Genomic DNA, 21100 nt, shown 5'->3' with positions numbered 1-21100 from the left:
TTCTGGCTTTCCAGCCAAATAGCTGCCCAAAGCATCTAACATCTAACAACATGTTTTAAAATCCTTAAAATAATAAATACTAATAATAACTAGCTACGGTACCTAATGGCGCGGCAGCGGGGAAATGAATCGCCTGGAGAGCAGGAGGCTGTTGGTTCGAATTCCCACTGGTGTGATTGCCAGACTATGGGAAACTCCTATATCGGGCAGCAGCGATTTAGGAAGATACTGAAAGGCATCATCTCATACTGCGCGGGTGATGGCAATGGTCAACCCCTCCTGTATTCTACCAAAGAAAACCACAGGGCTCTGTGGGTGCCAGGAGTCGACACCATCGACTTGGCACAACCTACTCATACAAACCCACTAATAGCCACTTAAGCGGGCTTAGCTTGGGGCAGCAGCCAATGTAACGTGAGCCGTGACTTTCTACCCCGGGGCATGATGGGAAGTGTAGGAGAGGAGAGTGGTGGTGTGCACTGCAGTGGAATATACCACCCACTGCCCTTAATATGGAGCATACCACCCACACAGATAAGGGGGGGGAGTTAACTGTAAAGTCTCTCTTCTCTTTCGGTTGCCTTCAACTTGCGCCGCATTCTGCCATCCACGCCGCTGCTCTCGATGCAGGAAAGGCTTTGGGCTTGTTCCCAAGATATAACAGGGCTAGTTTCCAATATGTAATTTTCCTCTCAGAGCCGGCGTCCTTGGTTGGGTCTTCTTTCGGGGCGTCTCCATAGCGACCGAGAGAGGCGGCCGGCAAGATGGCGGCGGCCTAGCCCTCCCTGCCCCGCCGCAACTCCCTTAGGCGGCGATTTTGACCCGCCGCCATGGTCGTCTGGCGGCTTCTTTGGGGGACTTTGCTGTTACTTTCCAGGGCTCGGGCCCAGGATGGGCCTCCAGGTGGGTGGCGCTGAAAGGCCGCCGGAATAGGAAAGGGGCTCCTGTGCTCTTCTCACAGCCACGCAACAGGCAGAGCTCCAACAGGTGCAGCCACGCAGCGATCCAATGGGTGCAGCTCAGCTCTCGTCTTTATTTAGGCACCTTATGTTAGAAATGTTTTCGTATTAAAAGCTCAGCATTCTCATGATGCAGCTCGTGTTTTCCTCTATCTAATTTCCCCATGTACACGTTTTAAACGTGCGTCTTCTGCTTGGCTTGCCCATGTTTCGCTATAAACTTTTATCTTTTTGTTCAATAAAGCTCATCATATGTATCTTGCCACAGTTCCTGGAAGGCAAGAGATATACAAGTAGATGATCAGCCTGAGGTTATTTGTTTGGTGGTAGGTTTGTTGTTTTAGGAACTTATGAAATAACATTACTATATTATGATGACATCTCCTTGCAAGGAAAAAGGTGTAGTCTGTTTTATTTCTCCTGCTACTAAGCCGTTAAAAGCTCAAGGGTCCTGCCAGGTGAAAATACAACAGCTGGCAACCTTGTGGAGCAGACATGTAGACTGCCGGGCTATTCATGCATGCATACATACGTATGCATGCTGCCCTCGCAGTAACATCGTCAGGATGGTGTATGATGAAAGAAAAGATGAAATGCAGTATTTGAAACTACAATTAAATAAATGCAGATCATAAAACAAGCAGCGGTAACATTCAATTAAAATTTGACATCACATTTCGATAGAAAGGATCACAGTGTAGAGTTGCTGCTCTTGTTTTCTCCTCACTGCACCTACCCAGGTGCTTGTATATTGATGATGTTATGATATCATTTAGTACATACACAGTTCAATGCAACACAAAGCCAACCAAATCTTCTTCGGGCACTTCTCTAGTTATACGTTACAGAACCCTCAAAGTGACAGAAAACGCCTATTGAAATGCCTTTATTAGCCATGAACCCTATCTGGGGAATACCATTTTGTGTGCCCACTGCCCGGTCCCAACCCCACTGATAAGTCAAATCTTATGAGACTCATGGAATACATAGGAAAAACGTCTTAAACTGAGTGAGGTCTGATATGAAATGCTGTTTGGGCAAAAATACATGCATTAAAATATTTCTTGATGGTCTGAACATAGATCTGTATTTTTAGGTTTTCAGCCTTCCTTTATCCACATGTCTGGGTCTGTGGTCACTGCCTCTTTGGCTGGCAGTCCAGCAGCTGTTTTCTCTCTTGCTGTGGCAGACAACGAAACAGGTAGGGTTGCTTAGAAAACATTTTCCTTGTCCAAATTGCATGTGTTTAAAAACTGGCTGAATCTTTACAACTGCTTTCTGACACCCAAAGCCTGGGATAGTAGACCCAACAAATATGTGTTTTCCAATGTTTTCTGTTGTTGCTACCACCACCTGTGACAGTGGTTAGGAAATGCTTGAGCAAAAAGGATGAATCTCAGAGCATACATATAAATGGACCTTTGCTTTCTTTTAGGCCTGCTGCCCCTTGAAGATTGTAGTGGGAGAAACAGGATGGGGGATTGGAGTTTGACTGTCACCTCTCAAGGGGTTCGTAAAATACTGATTTTGTCCTTTTAGTACAAGTGAAGCATTTATATTAAGATTGTAGATAGCCATGTCGGTCTCTAACAAAAAATCAAAAGCCACAGTGTGGTAATATCTTTATTAGGACCATAACTAGGGGAGGGGCTGCAGCTTGGCGGAAGAGTCCACACTTTATCTCTAGGGAGGGCTGGGAAAGACCCCTGCCTGAAACCTTGGAGAGCTGCTGCCAGTCTAAATGTTAATGGGTGGGGGGCACACAAAAAATGGTGAGGGGCTAAACAGCTTGTGGCTGGAGCACCCCATATTCATTTGTAAAAAATATATATATATTGGGGCAGGGGAGAAAATGGTGGGAGATGGGCCTGGCCTATTCTCCACTCCTCAGCTACCAGTCTTGAGCAGTCGGTAATGAGCTAGATAGACCAATTGCCTGATTCAGCATACAGCAGCTTCATATCTACCAGTCCAGATGAACCAAAATGAACCAAGATTGCGAGCAGCCAGCTTTTGAGTTCTCCAAAACTCTTCATCAGGCTGGATGCTAAGCAAAGCAAAAAGGGAGGCCATACCCAGCGGATCCCCCCCTCCCCCACCCCACCCATCACTTTTTGGTTGTTCACGATCATCTTGGTTCATTTCTAACCAGCTGGCCAACTGTATGTTTCAGAATGTTTCCAGAGTGATGGTGCGCCTGACCAGGAGTCTCCAAATGTGTGCTTCCAACCTCACTGATTGCTGCCCAGAGGCCCTCTGCTTGGTTGACGCTCTGCAGGTTTCAGCTTGCCAAGACTTGGTGGTGGTGGCCCGTCTGTTAATCCAAGCTGAAATATACGCCAACATGTCCTTGGGAAATATGACAGGAAAAGTAGAAGGTGTTGGGATCCTTGCTGCTTTATACTGTGTTTCAGATTGGGGGGGGGGGGGAGGCAGCAACCTGATCTATAAAGAGAGGAATCTCTGGCATGCATATAAATGCCTTAAACCTAGGTTTGTATATAACAAGCAAGTTATGGGATGTTTGTGTTTGCAAGGACCTCTGATGAGAGTCCCTTTTTGCTGAGCCTCTCAGCAGCCCTTTCTTAATGCATAAGGACTGACTGGATCAGGCCCAGAAGATGCTTTCAAAGTAAGGAATTTCAGTCTCTCATTTTTATCTTTTAACAGATAATGCAACAGTTATCCCCAATCAAGTGTTCCAGCCGTTGGGCTCTTGTCCTTGCAACCTGATATCCGGAGCCTGTGATATCCGTTGCTGCTGTGATCCGGTATTGGTTCTACATTTAGGTTTTAAAAATTGCTTTGCTGCTTCTTCATTTCCAGCATCCCTTGGGGCAGGGATCTTCCCTGGTTTTCGTGCAGGGGCCACTTTGGCAAAGAGCCTTCAAAGTGAGAGCCATTTTCCACTGTCTTGACTTCTGCACAGTACTGTGCATTTCACAGTTCTGGGAGGGCCCTTTAAGAGGGACGGAGCCCACTCTTAAGAGTTTTAGGAGGAAAGTGCTGGGAAGGGCTACACTCCCCAGCATTCTGTGCATGTGCAGAGGCTCAAGAGGGCTCCGTTTCCCATAAAGAACCCCACCAGCGCTGGGCAAAGCCTGTTATAAACTGCCCTGGGCCATTTTGGAAGGGCAGTATATAAATCGAATGAAGAAATAAATAATAATAAATAAATAGCACTGCGTGGTGAGAATGGTTGCCTTTGCACAGTGCCAAGGGACTGTGCAGAGTATTCAGATTTGGCCGAAGCTTCACACAAACAATTAATCAGGGAACGGCACTTAGGGTTATGAATACGATGAATATTTATATACCGCTTTCCAACAAAAGTTCCCAAAGTGGTTTACCCAGATATAAATAAATAAAATGGCTCCCTGTCCCCAAAGACCACACAGTCTAAAAAGGAAAAAGAAGGTAGACACCAGCAACAGGAGGGATGCTGTGCTGGGGATGAACATAAGAACAGCCCTGCTGGATCAAGCACAAGGCCCAACTAGTCCAGCCTGCTGTTTCCCACAGTGGCCCACCAGATGCCGCTGGGGAGCCCACAGGCAAGAGGTATGTGCATGCTCTCTCTCCTGCTGTTGCTCTCCTGCAACTGGTATTGAGAGGCATCGTGCCTCGGATAGGCTGGATGGATAGGGCCAGTTGCTCTCCCCCTGCTAAATACAGAGAATCGCCACTTTAAAAAGGTGCCTCTTTGCTCGGTTAGCAGGGGATAAATATTCGTCATGTTGGTGGGGCCACCACTGGTCCCTGGGCCTTACAATGAAGAACCCTGACTTAGGTGGAAGTCTACAAAAATGCATGCCAAAGCTTTCTCAAAAAATGTGTCTTACTCTTTAAATCTAGTGCTATGACATAATAAGCTGACAAAAGTTATTTCTTCGGATCGCCATTTAGTTTGAATAACAAGAAGAAAAATATATGGGGGAAATGCTAATTGATGAAAAGTGCAGGGGTCTCTTGATTGATAAGCAATTTGAGCGCCTTCCAAGATGATACCCTGTGGCACCAGGAGAAGAAATAAGTGGGGCACAGAAGGGGCAAAATGCATTTCTGGGGGGTGAGCATAATTTCAAATCTTTTATTAAACAGGAAAAGTGACATATTTTATATATATTTTTAAAGAACACAGATCTGAGCACATGGGGAACTGTTCTTAATATAGATTGATCGATTGGTGAGAAGTGTGTTTCCTTCAATTAACCACAAGGGTCCAGGGGTATGTGAGTGGTCAAGCTCCTTATCTAGGAGGCGATTATGACCCCCTCAGCCCTCCATTCCCCCCCCCCACTGGATGGGGCTGTACCTCAGTGACAGATTATCTATCTATGATATCATATTTATATACCACTTTTCAACAAAAGTCCCCAAAGTGGTTTACAGAGATATAAATAAATAATGAAATGGCTCCCTGTCCCCAAAGCAGCTTCATACCCACCGATCAGGATGAACCAAGGTTGTGAGTAACAAGCTTTTGAGTGCTTCAGAACTCTCCATCAGGCTGGATGCTAAGCAAAGCAAAAGGGAGGCCATATCCAGAGTTTTTCTCTCCGCCCCCGGCCGCTTTTTGGTTGTTTACAATCAGCTTGGTTCATTCCTAACCCGCCAACCAACTGTATGTTGCGAGCCCAAAGGGCTCACAGTCTAAAAAGAAACATAAGATAGACACCAGCAACAGCCACTGGAGGGATGCTCTGCTGGGGATGGATAGGGCCAGTTGCTTTCTCCCTGCTAAATAAAGAGAATCACCCCTAAGAAAAGGTGCCTGCTCCGTTGGCAGGGAGTGATCAATCCTTTATTACGGTCATCGGCCAGATACTCAGTGGGTATCATCTACTTTGCATACAGAAGGTCCCAGGTTCATTCCTTGGCAGCATCTCCAGATAGAGCTGGGAAAGACCCACCTGAAACCCAAGAGAGTTCCTGCCTGTCAGTGTAGGCGGTAATGAGCTAGATGGACCAATCACCTGACTTGGTAGAAAAAGCTAGAGGAAGTTCCTCTGTTCTGCCTGTACTGCCTCCTTTTGCCTTTCTTAAAACATACATGTAAGGTTTGCTGCTGATGCTACTCATTTTCAAATTGGCCAGAGGTTGTGTCTGACTTTGTTGTATCATTTTTTGTCTGTTTCCCCCCCACCCAAGGAATGCACCTCAGAGATGAAGCAACTGTTCAATAGGTCTTGTTTTAAAGGAGTGTTTGGTGGAGATGTCAACCCAACGTTTGACCAGTTGTGTTCTGCCCAGACAGGAAACAATATCCCTGACTGGTTTCCTTTCTTATGTGTGCAGTCTTCCCTTAACAATACACCTTTTCTTGGTTATTTCTATCACGGGACTACGTAAGTATGAAAACTCGTATGAAAACTCACACACACACACACACACACACACACACACTTGTACAACTGGGATCACACCAAAGGTGTGATGGTGTGATCCTTTTATTTCCATAATATTTTAATATTAAGATCCATACTTTACTTGAATTCACCTAGGACAACTCCACTGTGCATATCTTACATTGAGGATTTCTTTTCCTATATCCAGTGCTGTGTACAGCTGTTTTGGGGAGTTGTCCACAAGTAGCTTATTGGTGGCTGTTTAATGAGCATTTCCTGTTATGCTGCCTGTGAGAAAGTGGTACAGTCACTCCCTACCCCCTGTGTTCACATCATTTTGCAAAGCTCCTCTTTTTAGCTTCTTCTTTTTAGCTTGTTTGGGACTTTCTTGGCGGGGGGATGGAGATATATAAAATGTATGTGTGTGCGCACACACAAACACAAATATTTTTGTTCCTTCTGTGGCAGTGTGATTTGCCCTCCACTATGCAACTCCAGTCCTGGAGTGCTTTTCCAGGAGTATTTCTCTTAAAATGCTGAGCTATTACCTGTCTGTCTCCTCCTTTGTGACCCTTCATTTTGATTATTTTAATTTTAATGTTTTTTACTCAATGAGATTATTTTTACCTGTTTTATGAATTTTAACTGTTTTATATTGTTTTTAGTATTTATGTTTTTACTTGTTCATCGCCTGGGGATTTCTGTATCAGGCGGTATAGAGATATTACAAATAAATAAAAATATTCTCTAATATTTGATATGCAAGTATCCTGCTCTTACATGGGGTTCTTAGCAGTCTTCCCTCCAGGTTCCTGCTCAGACCCACAGCTGCTCCCAGGCTATTCACTGAGCCTCATTCTTTATATTAGGTGTTGGTTCTACTTTGTTTCAAAGATAATGTATACATTTACCATGTTTTGCTGCAGTCGAGATCCAGCCAGGTTTTATTCAAAGGGTGCAGGTGGCCAAAGAGAACAGCCCCACCACGGTCTTTCCCAGTGTTTGTGTCATTGTCGTCTCCTGCAATTTGTCACATGCCACAATCAGGACCAACCCCAGGGTTTTTGGCACCCTAGATGAAATTTAACTTTGATACCCCCTGTCCCCGCCCAGCCAAGAAATGCATGGTCCCCACTTTAACTTGAGCTGTCTAGGCTGCTCATTTGACAGGTTGAAAGACCAGCCTACATCGATGACCAGTAAGCTCCCAGTCTCTTATGGGACACTCCCCCACCAAGAACTGGTGCCCTAGAAGACCACCTAGTTCTGCCTAGTGGACAGGGCTGGCATGATCACAGCAGATTGCACCATTGCAGCTCAGCATGCCCAAAATAACTCTACGTTTAAGGCTTAAATATTAATATGATGTGTTTTGAAAAAAATGTTCGCAGGTCTTCATCTCAAGTCACTGCATTTAAGATTCCATCTGAAACTGTCCCAGGAAAAATGTCTAGCGGTTACAAACAAGGTGATCCAATTCTGACTGCACAAAATGAGTATTTTACAGTTCCTCAGGTAAGCAACCGGTTTGCATAAATGACCCTCCTTGTCCATCAATATGTGGGTTTTCTAATGTTTGCTTTATTTTGAAAAAAGAAAATTGCGCCAAAAATGAATCACACCTTCTGTTCTTTTTCATTGTGAATTGCCTGCAGCAATTCATAGCTGGGCAATGTGCAAGGAATGCCCCTGTTGCGTTCCTCCAGAATGTTGATGCTGAATGCCTCGCTACTTGCAATGGAGGAGGTGGCATGATGCTGAATGTTGCAATAAATAGTGGTACCGGAGGTATGTTGCTTTTGATGGGAAAGTATACATTGTTTGTTGTTAACGTATTTGTGTATTGCCTTTCAACCCAGAGTGTCTCACAACTGTGATAAAACAATAGTAAATAGAAGAGTGATAAGATGTCAGTAAGAAGTTCTCTTGTTGCAAGAAGTTCCACAGCCTGGGTGCCAATACCAGGAAGGCCCTGTCCCTTGTGCTTGCTGATGGTGGTGGGACAAAGAGCCGAGGACCAAAGTGTTATGTCCGTACTAAAGCTGACCGAAGGGTTCGGTTACCTTCAGTTATTTTTATTTTTTAACACATTTATATACCACCGAAAACGCAAGCCTCTGGGCGGTTCACAGTGGTTGGCTGTGCTCCTGTCTTTTGGTGTACGCTGTCAAGCTTAAATTGTTACATGGTTTTAGGTTTAGTTTACTAAAAGCTTGGGCACACTTACCCACCAGCAGATGGCACTAGTAGCATCGAAATGCGGCTAAAGGAAATGTAGCTGCGGCCCACCTTTTTGCATGTACTTCCCAATCCAGAAAAACAGCCTGAAGACAAAATCTGGCTTCTGCACTTAGGAATCTGCTGAAATAAGGCAAATGTATTCAGTATTAATATTAGCCCTTCCATTGCAGCTTGTTTGTAGGCAAAGTATATTAATGATTTTTTCCCCCTTGCCAGACAACATTCAGCCACAGGTGACCTATGAAACAAAGACGACAAATATAGCTAGCTGCGCTCCTAGAGGTAAATACACCTTTAGTGTAACTTGAGATATAAAAGTGTTCACTGAAGTACAACTGCTTCCTTGAGCCCCAATGAAACTGTGGATTCCATCTTCTTTGTTTCCAGAATGCAAAAATGTGACCATTGCAGAAGATTATACCATCACATGGGAAGGCAGGAGAATAATAGAAATGAAGGTCAGAGTCCTTTCTGGAGCAATATGTCCAGAAGGTACCTTCATCTTTCTTTTGTGCTGCTCGGTCAGAATTGAACACAAACGTGTGTGTTTCCCCCCCCCCACCCATCCCCAATGCCCAGGACTAAACTGTGTTTAAACCTGGGGGGAGTTCAGAAAAAAAGTTAGTGATATGGCATGAGAGTATTGTTCAAAGAGAAAAGGGTCTGGGGAGAGATCCATCACTGGGATTCATTCATTGGATCCCAGCCTGTTTTTATTTTATTTTATTTATTTATTTATCATATTTTTACACCGCCCAAAACTTACATTTCTGGGCGGTTTACAACAAGATTAAAAGTAAAACATTAATTAAAAACAAAAACAAAAAAATTTAAAAGCAAGAAATTTAAAACACAATTTAAAATTTTAAAACAATATTCTAAAAACATTAAAACAAAACAATATCAGTTAAAAGTCTGGGTGAAGAAATGCGTCTTTAGAGACTTTTAAAAAGATGTCAGAGATGGGGAGGCTCTTATTTCACTAGGGAGCGCATTCCAAAGCCTCGGGGCAGCGACGGAGAAGGCCCGTCCCTGAGTAGCCACCAGACGAGCTGGTGGCAAATGCGGATGGACCTCTCCTGATGATCTCAAAGGGTGGTGGGGTTCATAACGAAGAAGACATTCTCTTAACTACCCAGGGCCCAAGCTGTTTAGGGCTTTATAGGTTATGACCAACACCTTGTATTTTGCCTGGAAACATATTGGCAGCCAGTGTAACTCCTTCAATACGGGAGTAATATGGTCTCTTCTGGATGACCCAGAGACCAGCCTGGCTGCCGCATTCTGGACCAACTAGTTTCCGGACATTTGTGCCATGTCCCATCGTTCTAATGTAGCCACAAATGTTTGGCGGTGGGGTTCTTGCTACATATTGTGCTGCTTACAGAGTGCACATCTGTGTTCTCTGTGGTGGTTTATTAAAGTCACCCCAAAGCTCCATTCTTCTTTGGACTCATCAGCAGAAAAAAAAAAAGGCAACAGTATGGGTGGATATATAATAGATGTAACCTTGTTTCATAATGCCCTGATTTTCAAAACGTTGGCAACAATGCAACTGGGAGATTAAAATTTCTACATGATGGTATCCTTTCTGTTATTAATGTTTACAGCGTATCTTTTTCTTTTCACAGAGTTACCAAGACAGAGATTCACTATCTCCTTTGTAAGTGTAAATACTACCAACACAGAAGAATTGTCTGGGAATCCAGGTGAAATTTCTCATTTGCTTGTAAGACCAGTGTCATTTTGTATTGATCGCCAGCAATTCATGATATTCAGTTCCTCCCTCCATCACTGTTTTTGGGACATCAATGTTCTTGCCTCTCAGTTTAATTTGTCATTACCATATTTGTTTACTAATCCTCTTGGCTTTAAGTAGAATCCAAAATGTATGTGTGTGTGTATTGTATATATGTGTCTTGGATGTTAACTCTGGGAACACTAATACAATTGCTTGCTGGTATCAGTGGATACCTGTTAAACCTCACACCAGATTCTCTTTGTGTATATAGGTTATCAAGTTGGCAAACCGATTAGAGCGGCAAATTTGAATTCTTCTGATGCTGTTACCACTTTGAATCTTTGGAAACCTGGTACTACACTTTTGATATGAAATGTTGCAGAATAGCAATATAAAAGGGGGGAAAAATTCCCAAAATTTGTTAGTACAACACTAATTTTAGCCCTTTGTACTGTAATTTTAGCCCTTTGTACTGTTTGCATAGGGGTAGTTAGTTAGTTAGTTAGTTAATTTATTTACGGTCATTGACCAAGAATAAAGCCAGAAATTACAAAGGTTGCATTAGCAAAAAATAAATATCAGATGAATAAACAATATCACAGTAGTAATTAGAGTGATACCAAATCATCATCGAAGCAGTCTCATGAACAGTCCGAGCTCCCCTTTGAATCAGTCAAGGAGCTACGCACCCTAATGGCTATATAACAAAATTTTGCCACGGCATAAGAAATAAAGGAATCATTATCTGCAAGTAAAATTTTAACTAAAAAATCACCAGAATGTCCAGGGAATCTAGTCAATAAGGGTAGAATCAGACAGTCCCTTAAATCCTGATAGAAACTACAATACAATAAAATATGAGCAATAGTTTCAGTTTCATCAGAGCTGCAAGTGCAAAGCCCAGCCTCCATGGGTAGATGTTGAAACCTCCCAGTAAGCAAGGCTGAGGGGAAAGCATTAAAATGGGCTCTCGAGAAGGCCCAGCGAAGGCCTAGGGGTAATCAAGCATGGTTAGTGTCAAAATAAATATACTGTAAAATACTTTATCCATATAAGTTCTGAAAAATATCATTAAACAATATTTTAGATGTATCTAAGATACAGAGAGAGAGAGAGAGTCTCTACCTAAATGTCTCTTCTGCAACTCCTTCTCTTAATGCTCTCCCTTGAACCCATTCCAGAACAGATCCAGAACAGAAATTTTGCAAAGCCTAGCTCTGGAAATGTTTACAAACCCAGGGATATTGCCATAGGCAGTAGTAGTAGTAGCAGCAGCAGCAGTAGTAGTAGTAGTAGTAGTAATAATAATAATAGATGTATATTTTGAGTACTTGGTCACCAAGCTGAATGTAATTAAGGAACACTTCAGATTTTCACTTTTGCATTCTCATTCAAAATAAGATAGTTTAAAAATACAAGTGAGAAATTGACAAAGCTGATCTGAGGGTTTCTCAAGCAAAATGTTTTTGTTACACAGATGGCACAGGTCTGTGCACTTCGGCAAGCCTCACCCCACTTGCGTTTGGATTCAATATGGTATCTGGATGCATTTTAGAAGTTGATCTTCAGGAAGACTGCGGACAGCTAAGGTGAGGTGCAGAGATTTCTCCCCTTTTCCAGCTTGTGATGTATTTAAAATGACAGTGGGGGTCTAATCCTAGCACTGGAAATAACAGGCTCCCATCAGCTGGTAGCTCTTCAAGGTGCTAAGCAGCTCCTCTCTCCTTCTGTATTTTACGTACTCCGTTCCTAATGTTTGAAATAAAAACAAAATAAAAAGGGAATGATCCACCCAAAGTGAAGCATATATATTGTATTTATTTGGCATATTTATACAGTATACCACCCCAAAATTAACATCTCTGGGCGGTTTACAATACAACAACACAGATTCAAAAAACTTTAAAACAATTTTAAAACAATGATGGGTTCTTTTTAATTCCCATGGACTTCAGTGGCTGAGATCTCAACCTGTGCTTAACTCTGCCTTTGAAATTCATTCATTCATTCATTCGATTTCTATACCGCCCTTCCAAAAATGGCTCAGGGCGGTTTACACGGAGAAATGGATGGGGCTTGCCACTCAAGGGCTTAAGGTTGGGTGGGTCATATTAAAATCTGCTCCGTTTGTGTCTTTTCTGCTTTCCTTTAATTTGGGGCTGTGGGAAGTCCTAATATTTTTCCCCAGTGAAACCCTCAGTATTCGGTACAGCCTGAAGTTTCTTTGCTAGAAATCCTCCTCTCACCCCTGTAGTTTAACATGGAAGTAGAAGCAATTGTACTAGAACAAGATGCACTGTTCTAAAATGCAAGCACAGCAGATAGATGGCTCAAGTAAGTGAGCCATGCCTCTCCTCGATATAGTGCAGATTTTGTGGTTAGGGGAAAGTAGGTCTTTTGCTGAATTTACCCTCATTGGTTTGTTTGTTTATTTTATTGTTGAATTTATATACCGCCTTTCATTAAAGCAATCCCAAGGCGGTTTACAGCAAAAAATTTAAACACAAGAAAAAAATTGAAACAAAGTTTCTAAAACTTTGATTGGTTTCTGTTCAGAGACCTACAATATGTAATAAACTGTATGGCCAAAGTGGAAATGCTTTGAGTTTAGTTGTAAGGTGTATATGTTTTATAGGGAGAATGTTACTGAAAGGCTGAATTCCTTGGTGCAAGCGAGCTATGTCGGAAAGACAGGCAACGCCAATTCGAGTGTCCCAGATGACTGGGTCGAAGTCATTCGTGAGTATGCATCATTCTCTAATATCAAGTTAATGGAGTTTTCTTTTAGTTAAAATAATGTTTCTATCTTATTTTAGCTTCCATTATAAAATCTATAATCTAAAGCATGGGAGAATTGGAGATACAGTATATCAGCTTTGTGAAGTTCTCAATATTGTTTAGAATGGTGCAGAGGTTTAGTATACTTCTGCTGTATTAAGCTTGGAATTGACAGCTGAATTTTGATATTTTAGATAACTATTTTCTGGTAAACATGACTGAACAACTTGTCCCTAAAATAAAACAAAATTAACCCTTTCCCCTTGTAACCCTGAAAGAAAAACTGCTAACATTAACACCTGATTTAGCCATTCTTTCTCAGAACAGTCCCGCCCCCCCCTTTTTCCTTAACAGGTTTAGATGCACTTGATTCCACTACAAATGCAAGTGTTGGGAATTTAAAAGGCATTTGCCCTGATATTCCTGCTCACTTAAACATTCAGATTATCACTGCTGACGTGGGTGCAATAGAAGGGATTCCCCAGCAGGAGATACTAGGCGTACAGCTCAGGTATGTCAAGTTCTAGCTCTGTTTAGCAGATTTGCTCTTTTTCTTTGTTGATTTTCATAGAGGTGGTCCATGAGCAGAGAGCTGGTGTTTTGGTAGCAAGCATGACTTTGCTAAGCAGGGTCTGTCCTGGTTTGTATTTGAATGGGAGACTACATGTGAGCACCGTAAGATATTATGGGGCCACTCTGGGAAGCATGTCTACGTGCTTGCATACAGAAAGGTTTAGGTTCCCTCCCTGGCACCTCCAGATAGGGCTGGCAGAGACTTCTACCTGTAACCTTGGAGAAGCCACTGCCAGTCTGTGTAGACAATACTAAGCTAGATGGACCAATGGTCTGACTTAGTTTATGGCAGTTTCCTATGTTCCATTCTCTTTTGCAAAATGCACTGTAGATCTAGTTTCTCCACCCCTACCGTTTGCCCATATAGGCATATTAGTGGCTGTCTCTGTTGAAAAGCAACCTCCACTTATTCCTATATTGCTTGATTGGTTATGACCCAGGATTGTGTGTGATGGGAGGCGGGTATCTGCACATGGAACAGCTGATTTCCGAAATATGTAGATTAAGCAGGTTGGACTGAAAAGTGGGATAGCAAATCCCTGTAATAAATGAAAATAGTAGTGTTTTCATCATTCCTTCCTGAGGTTTCCCATTCAGCATAATATCAATATTTCCCCCCCACATCTAGTTTTTCGACAGTAACTTGGCAAGTTCAGTGTCCAGTTATCTGTGAAGATAAAGCCAGCTCTCTTCCTATCTCTGCTGCAGTACACTTTATTAAAATACCAGCTCAACCCCCAGTTCCAATGACAAGGTAACTTTTGGGTACAATAACTTTAATTCTGGCATAAGGAATAAAATTTGTCTTATTTTCTGTCTGTCTAGTGTGGTTTAGCTCAGTGATTCATGGCTGTAATGCTAAAAATTGTTTGAATAAATACTATGGGTGCCATCCTGTGCTTGGAGAGAAATCTGAATAACCCCCTGCACTGGTGTAGCTCCAGAGTTACCACTGGTGTAACTGGACCACAGGATTGCTCTGCCTGTTAAATACAGAACTAGTAGCATCAATGAATCAGTGAATAGGGCTTGCTGGAAAAGCCATGTAGAAGTGAGACAGAATTAGATCAGGATTATGTACACATTATACAGGTGAATGCCCTTGGACTGGTTTCCCCCTTTTTCTTTTTGCAGATTTCAGATTAACTACACAGAATATGACTGCAGGAGAAATGATGTTTGCTGGCCAGAGCTTTTTTATCCCTTGACACGCAGCTACACAGGTAAGAAGATGGGTGGGAGAGAGGATGCTGTTTTCAACTGGTTGATTTACTTCTTGGAATGACAACAGAGAAGAATTTGTTGGTGATGCAGCTTGCCCAGGACTACGTGAGGGTTCCCACTCATTTCAGAGACAGGGCTATTTTACATAAACTAGCTGAACCCACACAGAGCATCTGTGTGCTAGGATTTTGTTGCTCTTCTTGCCCCCCACCACAGCCCCTGTTCTATTGCTCAGTGTCAGCCGCCCTCCCTCTCCCCGCCACCCAATCACCCCCTCCCCACTGCCCAATCACCACAGTGCTTCTGCTCTGTCACCTCCGATTGGTAAAGCACTGTGTGGGCAGGGCTTGCCACGTATGTCCTTAACATATTATATAGATAGATAATTAATTAACATGGTCCCCTGTCCCCAAAGGGCTCACAATCTAAAAAGAAACATAAGGCAGATACCAGCAACACCCACTGGAAGGATGCTGTGCTGGGATTGGATAGGGCCAATTGCTCTCCCCCTGCTAAATTTAAGAGGATCACCACTTTAAAAGGTGTCTCGTGGCTCAGTTAGTGTAAAATATGTTGCTACTTAGGTTTTAAAATGTACTTTATGTTGGTCTGTGACTGTAATAAAGATTGATGATGAAGAATTTATTTATTTATTTATTTATTTAATTAACATATTTTATACCGTCCAAAACTTACATCTCTGGGTGGTTTACAACAAAAACAAAAAGTTAAAACATTAGTTTACAAATAAATGACAAATTAAAACATTGGTTAAAATAAATGACAACAAAAAGTTAAAACATTGTAAGAATTTAAAACCATAAAACTATTTTAAAATGAAGTTAAAACTATTAAAACAGTATTTAATTAAAAGCCTGGGTGAACAAATGTGTCTTTAAAGATTTTTTAAAAATTGTCAGAGATCGGGAAGCTCTTATTCCAGCAGGGAGCGCGGTCCAAAGCGTTCCAAATATATGTTTCTATATGTGTGACATGGGGCACTGCTCTGATTTGTTCCTCTGCTTCTCGTCTCAGTGCCTATGGATATACTTTTCTGCACTCAGGTGTGAATGGCTGTTTGCTTTGTGCATCAAAACTACTTGCACACACAGCACTGTTTTAGTGCATGAGCATTTCATGATAACCGTACGAAAAGAACACTAATAGTGCAATGCTCTTAATCTGTTTCAAACTCTCTTTCAGGGGAACCATACGCCCACTCGCTTGCCAAAGGCTTGATATTGGCATTTTTCATCCTAATTGCGGTGGTGCTAAGTGATCCTTGGAGAAGAATCTCTAAAATGTGGAGTAAAACATGAACCTGTTTATATGTAAAGGGAGCCATTTTAACAATGTTTTTTTAAACTGTGTTTCATAATTGGTACTTTTGTAAAATTTGTAATGAAAGAGAAGACTTTTTAAAATGTATATTTTTTATAAGGGCAAAAAATGGCAAAATAAAAATGTGTATGTAGAAAAATATTGGTGGATGGTTGGTGTAAAGATGAAATGAGCCATTTCATTCCTGACACAGCCTCAGATTTGATTTCAAAGAGGTGTCTTCTCTGGTAGCCAAGAAAGAAACAGCAGATGTTCTATTCAGGAGGCCGTCTGTGTCTCAGACCTTCAACCAATGACACCCTATCGAGTAACTTGCCATTTAGAAACTGCCAATATTTTTCAAGTTAGCTTCTCGCATTGCACCAGCCAGACCAAGCTCCCTTAGTCTATAAGGTTCCTAACAAGGGCCTTCCATGAAATGGTTGCCACTGGGTTTGCAGCATTTCCCCCGTCGCAATATGACTGCAATCCTATGCTGAAGGAGACACAGCTCAGCTCACTGCGGATCAGTCAAGCTGCCCAGTGTGAGAGAACTGCATTCAAACAATTACTCTCTTTAACATTCCCAGTTCTTGGCTCTTGCCATTATAGTTCTGACCAACCATAAAAAGGGGAAGGAGAGTTTAGTATTGAGATTCCTTTCCCCTTATTTGCCATATTTCTTCCTCTAACAAGCTCACTATGGTGTACATGGTTCTCCCTATTTTATCCTCACAACAACCCTGTGAGGTATGGGGATTTAACCAACCAACCACCAAGTGGGATAAATTCCACCTGAATTTTGTCAATATCACCCCCCGCCGCCCGGAATTCCTATGATACTTTGGGGCCATGGGACAGGGCCTCAGCTCCCGTCCAACAGACTGCTTAAATCACCCCCAAGTTGATTGAGCCCATCTGTCTACCACCTGCTCCTGCTGTGCCTGCACTGCCTGTATCCCATCCTGCTCTTCGCTGTGTGCCTTGTATCCGAGGCACGCTAGGAGACTCCAAGGAGTGAAAAACCACTCCTAAGAATTTGAAGCTTTTCACTTGTTCTGCCTGTTAATTGTCCATCTGTGTAATTTTGGGCATTTAGCAAATCCCAGTCCCATCATTTTTTAATAATTACTTTCAAGCTCATTTGCAGCACTCCAGTGGACCAGAACTCAAGGCCTATCTGTGATCTCAACAAATTGCAACATCATCGGCATACAGAAGAGAAGCTATAGGTTTTTCCCTATTCTGTGGGAATTAAGCTCCCAACCCACAAATTGCTCTACTAATGAATTAATTCCCTGCTGGCTTCTGGTAGCCTATTTCAAATAAACAAACCCCTACCTGGTTGTAATGAAATGGGCCTTTGTTCAGCCTAGAAACTCAATCAAGTTTCATATCGAAACTTCCCTCAATTCTTTCCTTATAAAGGAAACAGCCAGCTTTTAAGTGAACTCTTGAGGTTACTGCTTCCATAATGTTACTTTTGTGTTCGTTTAGCTTGTTAGCTGATCCCATGCTGCATGGCTCCTAGGAGCGTGCAGACTTCACCTGTTGCACTTCTGCAACAGTTGCAGAAGTTAAGTTGCACTTCTGAACTGCAACTTAAGACCTAAAATTGACTGAGCCGCCTGTCTAACACCAGACAGGAACAAAGGCACCTTGGCTGGTGCGTTTTAACCATTTTGCCTTGTTTTGCCTGTGGACTGTTCTGCTTTTTATATCTACTTAAATAAACTAGACTGATTTATTTATTTCTACATTTATATTCTACTCTTCTCCCACGGAGCCTAGAACGGTGTAACATGGTTATTTTTTTATCCTCACAACAACCCTGTGAGGTAGGATGGGCTGAGAGTTAAGTGACTGGCCCGGAGTCAGCCAGTAAGTTCCATGGCTGAATGGGGATTTCAACTCTGAGCCAGCGTGGTGTAATGGTTAGAGTGCTGGACTAGGACCGGGGAGACCCGAGTTCAAATCCCCATTCAGCCATGAAACTAGCTGGGTGACTCTGGGCCAGTCACTTCTCTCTCAGCCTAACCTACTTCACAGGGTTGTTGTGAAAGAGAAATTCAAGTATGTAGTGCATCGCTCAGGGCTCCTTGGAGGAAGAGCGGGATCTAAATGTAAAAATTATAAACTCAGGTCCAGCACTCTGGCCTACACTACACTGGTTTTAAACGGCCTGGGCTGGAAACGTGCTCCATTCTGTCTTCCTAGGTTCTTTACAAGGTTATTTAGTTAGTTTTGACTCCTAGGAGACTGGTGGGTGGCAGCTAAACGGGCCTATGGGGAGCGCCAAGCAACCGCTCTTTCCCCGCCCAGCATGCCTTACTTGTCATAGGCTGGTTGGCCCATCAGTCATATTTCCCCGCCCATCGCGGGACCTCTAGCTTGGTATTGACCAATGGAACGCTTGCTTCCCTCGTTCCCATCAGGCCCTCGTCAGAGTCTCCTCTCTGACCCTCGGAACGTCCCCTAAGGCAGTTCGTAAGTGGCTTCACCCAGTGTAGATATTGCTGGAGTGAGTCCGCTCGGACGGACCAAGTAGGCGCTTTGGCAGGGTGGACTAGGGTGCTTTGAAGAATGGAAGCCACAGCGTGTAGGCGATGGCTTCAAGTTTTGCCGCGTTGCCGGTTCCTTAAGATGGACTCCTCTCCTCTCCTCTTCCTCTCCTTCCCAGGCAGGGCTTCTGGGCACTGAGTTGCACGACAGGCAGAAATCCCTTAGGTAGAGCTCTTACCCCCATCCTTCAACTTGCTGTATGGAGGAGAAGCAGAACAAAGGCAACTAGGCAATTGCCTGTGGCTCCACACAGTCCTCCTTTAACGGCAGGGTAATGACATAAATCCAACAGGTACAGCTGCTTTTTAAGGAATAGGCTGGCTTGTGACTGCAGTGGGCCCCACTGGTTACGTATTTGCCTTTGGGGGTGGTTCTGTTAATGCATACATTATAATGCCACTGAAGGAAAGCGTTTCATAGGGCATGTTGGATTTGGCTGCTAATTCGTTAAACAGGTAAGTCAGTAGCTGATGGGGAAGAAAAGCTATATATTTGTGAAATTTTTCAAGAGATGTTGATCTGCACCTATTTGGGAATGTCTAAAGAAGGTGAACACTTTGACCTTAAGGATTTGAGGCTTTCTCTGCCACATCCCTTTGTTCTCCCAAGAATCTCAAGAGTAGACTGTTTTGACAATAGCATCATCTTGTTTGATTGACAGACGAATAACAGTCATCATTACTGCGGCTCAAAATTAGTCCTGACTTTGCATATTATTGTATTTACCTGAATAGAAGTCATATCTGAATTTAAGACAGCCTTAAAATTAGAGTTTAAGAATAGGCTATATCTGTATTTACTCGAAAGGAGATAATGCTTGAATTTTAGATGACACCACAAACTCACACCATTTCTAACATCAAAGAATTGGGGGGGGGGGGACCAGTCTTGGATTCAGCATCTGTTTTACCTCAGCCTTACTCCAGGGGCTCTGTGAACAGTCAAGTGCTCTGGCATTGCCTGAGGATACATTGAAATCTTGCTCCTTTCCCTCCCCAGTTGGATCCTTGGTTTCCTTTGGGGTCTACAATTTGGAGCAAACATTTTAATCTTGGTCATAGGGTATCTTGCTTATGCCTTACTTGCATAAGATGTATACTATAAAGTGCCTTTTAAAAAGAAGGTTTGTTTATATTCCAGCATCCTAGCACCTTAGAAGTGAGTGCTTCTTCAGTTTATTTGAAGTAAAGCAATCTTGGAGCTACTTAACTGACGACACCTGGATCAGCTGATAGTCTTCAGAAGTGCTAAAGGTAAAAAGAGCTTTATAGTAACGTTGTCTAAAGATTCATTGAGAAGACCTTGGAAGAAATCTTACAAGCAGCAAATCTTGTTGCTGGCTGACATGATCTAAACCCTGTAAAACTAAGCAATATATGCTCTGTGTGTGTGTGTGTGTGTGTGTGTGTGTGTGTGTGTGTGTGTGTGTTCAGCATGCTTTTAATCTGCTCTCAATAAATTGCTACTGCTGTGGCTGGATCTCTTATGGTGCTTAAGTGTTGTGTTTATTCTCCCACCCACTTACCCCCCAGTTTGTCATCTTTGAATTTGTTTCTCTTATTCTGAATTTGTAAACTGACTTGATTGTCCCTTGCTCAAAGAAAGGAGTGCAAATTGTAAAATGAACAATTAAAAAATAAAAGCAGCTCAAAAATGGAAACCAAAGTGTCTATTATTGTCTCATTGATGCTACTTGTGAAGTGTTTCTATACCTCTTCAATTAAAGCAGCAAACAATAAAGCAATGTAGCATGCTGGGCATCCCTGGGATGGCCCCCCTCCTCATTCCAAGCAGGTTCTGTTTCCTGTGTACCTTCCCTTGATCCGTAGGTGCAGACCATGCACTTATGTGATTCTTTTGACTTCACTATAGTGGAAGCTTCTTCACTAGGGCTCAGGACAACAAAAGAGGTTTTGACTCACATTTGCTTCAATGGGTAATGCACCCTTGTCGAACCTTTTGAAGGTTAAAAATATAGTAGCAGCCCCAAATTTCCTCCGCAGCTATGATTGTGGCAGGATTTCAAGCTTTGGTGAGTTTTAATTGTAGGACCAATGTTCTCTGAACACAACCCTATCTCCGGTATGAGAGAATGCCTTTCATTAGTGTTGTTCAAAAGGAATGAAAAGATCCAGTGCTTCTGTGACAGACTGCTGAACGTGAGTTTTGTGGTGGAGAAGGAGAAAACCGCGGGACACGTCGTTCGGCCTGGCCGCTGAAGGGTTTTGTTTGTTTGTTTGTTTGTTTGTTTTAAACTTTCGCCCGACCATAGAGTCGCATCATGGACGGGCAGGAAAAGAGAGAGGCCCGCTCGCCCCGTCGTCATGATCGGCATTTCCGGATAGCTCTGTGAC

At 42.8% G+C, this 21100-nt stretch overlaps 1 protein-coding gene and 1 non-coding gene across 3 annotated transcripts; both read left to right on the top strand.

Moving 5' to 3' along the window:
- The first annotated feature begins 490 nt into the window (after nt 1-490).
- Nucleotides 491-16346, top strand: TCTN2 (tectonic family member 2). 2 transcript variants are annotated; one of them, XM_053279849.1, is made up of 18 exons: nt 491-903; nt 2056-2160; nt 2395-2468; nt 3133-3337; nt 3630-3730; nt 6111-6307; nt 7699-7822; nt 7963-8095; nt 8765-8830; nt 8936-9040; nt 10180-10257; nt 10561-10641; nt 11767-11878; nt 12925-13028; nt 13422-13578; nt 14269-14394; nt 14775-14863; nt 16068-16346. In XM_053279849.1, exons 1-18 carry the CDS (start codon nt 831-833, stop codon nt 16181-16183), a joined length of 2046 nt encoding a protein of 681 aa, XP_053135824.1. In that variant the 5' UTR covers nt 491-830; the 3' UTR covers nt 16184-16346. The 2 variants fall into 2 exon arrangements, with proteins under 2 accessions (XP_053135824.1, XP_053135825.1); XM_053279850.1 differs by having other exon boundaries at nt 871-987.
- A 3306-nt stretch (nt 16347-19652) lies between these two features.
- On the top strand, nt 19653-19791 carry LOC128338275 (small nucleolar RNA SNORA49). The gene has a single exon (XR_008312562.1). It is a non-coding gene; the product is annotated as a small nucleolar RNA SNORA49 (small nucleolar RNA).
- Nucleotides 19792-21100: the final 1309 nt, after the last annotated feature.

This window comes from Hemicordylus capensis, chromosome 15, assembly GCF_027244095.1.
Source record: "Hemicordylus capensis ecotype Gifberg chromosome 15, rHemCap1.1.pri, whole genome shotgun sequence".
In the NCBI taxonomy this organism is placed as follows: Eukaryota; Metazoa; Chordata; class Lepidosauria; order Squamata; family Cordylidae; genus Hemicordylus; species Hemicordylus capensis.
The sequence above is the reverse complement of the archived record's forward strand: the minus strand, read 5'-3'. Positions and strand labels throughout refer to the sequence as shown.

Coding starts and splice junctions, on each gene's coding strand:
- TCTN2 (XM_053279849.1), top strand. CDS start 831: ATGGTCGTCTGGCGGCTTCTTTGGGGGACTTTGCTGTTACTTTCCAGG. Junction 7,823..7,962: donor AGTATTTTACAGTTCCTCAG/GTAAGCAACCGG, acceptor AATTGCCTGCAG/CAATTCATAGCTGGGCAATG. Junction 9,041..10,179: donor TGGAGCAATATGTCCAGAAG/GTACCTTCATCT, acceptor TTCTTTTCACAG/AGTTACCAAGACAGAGATTC.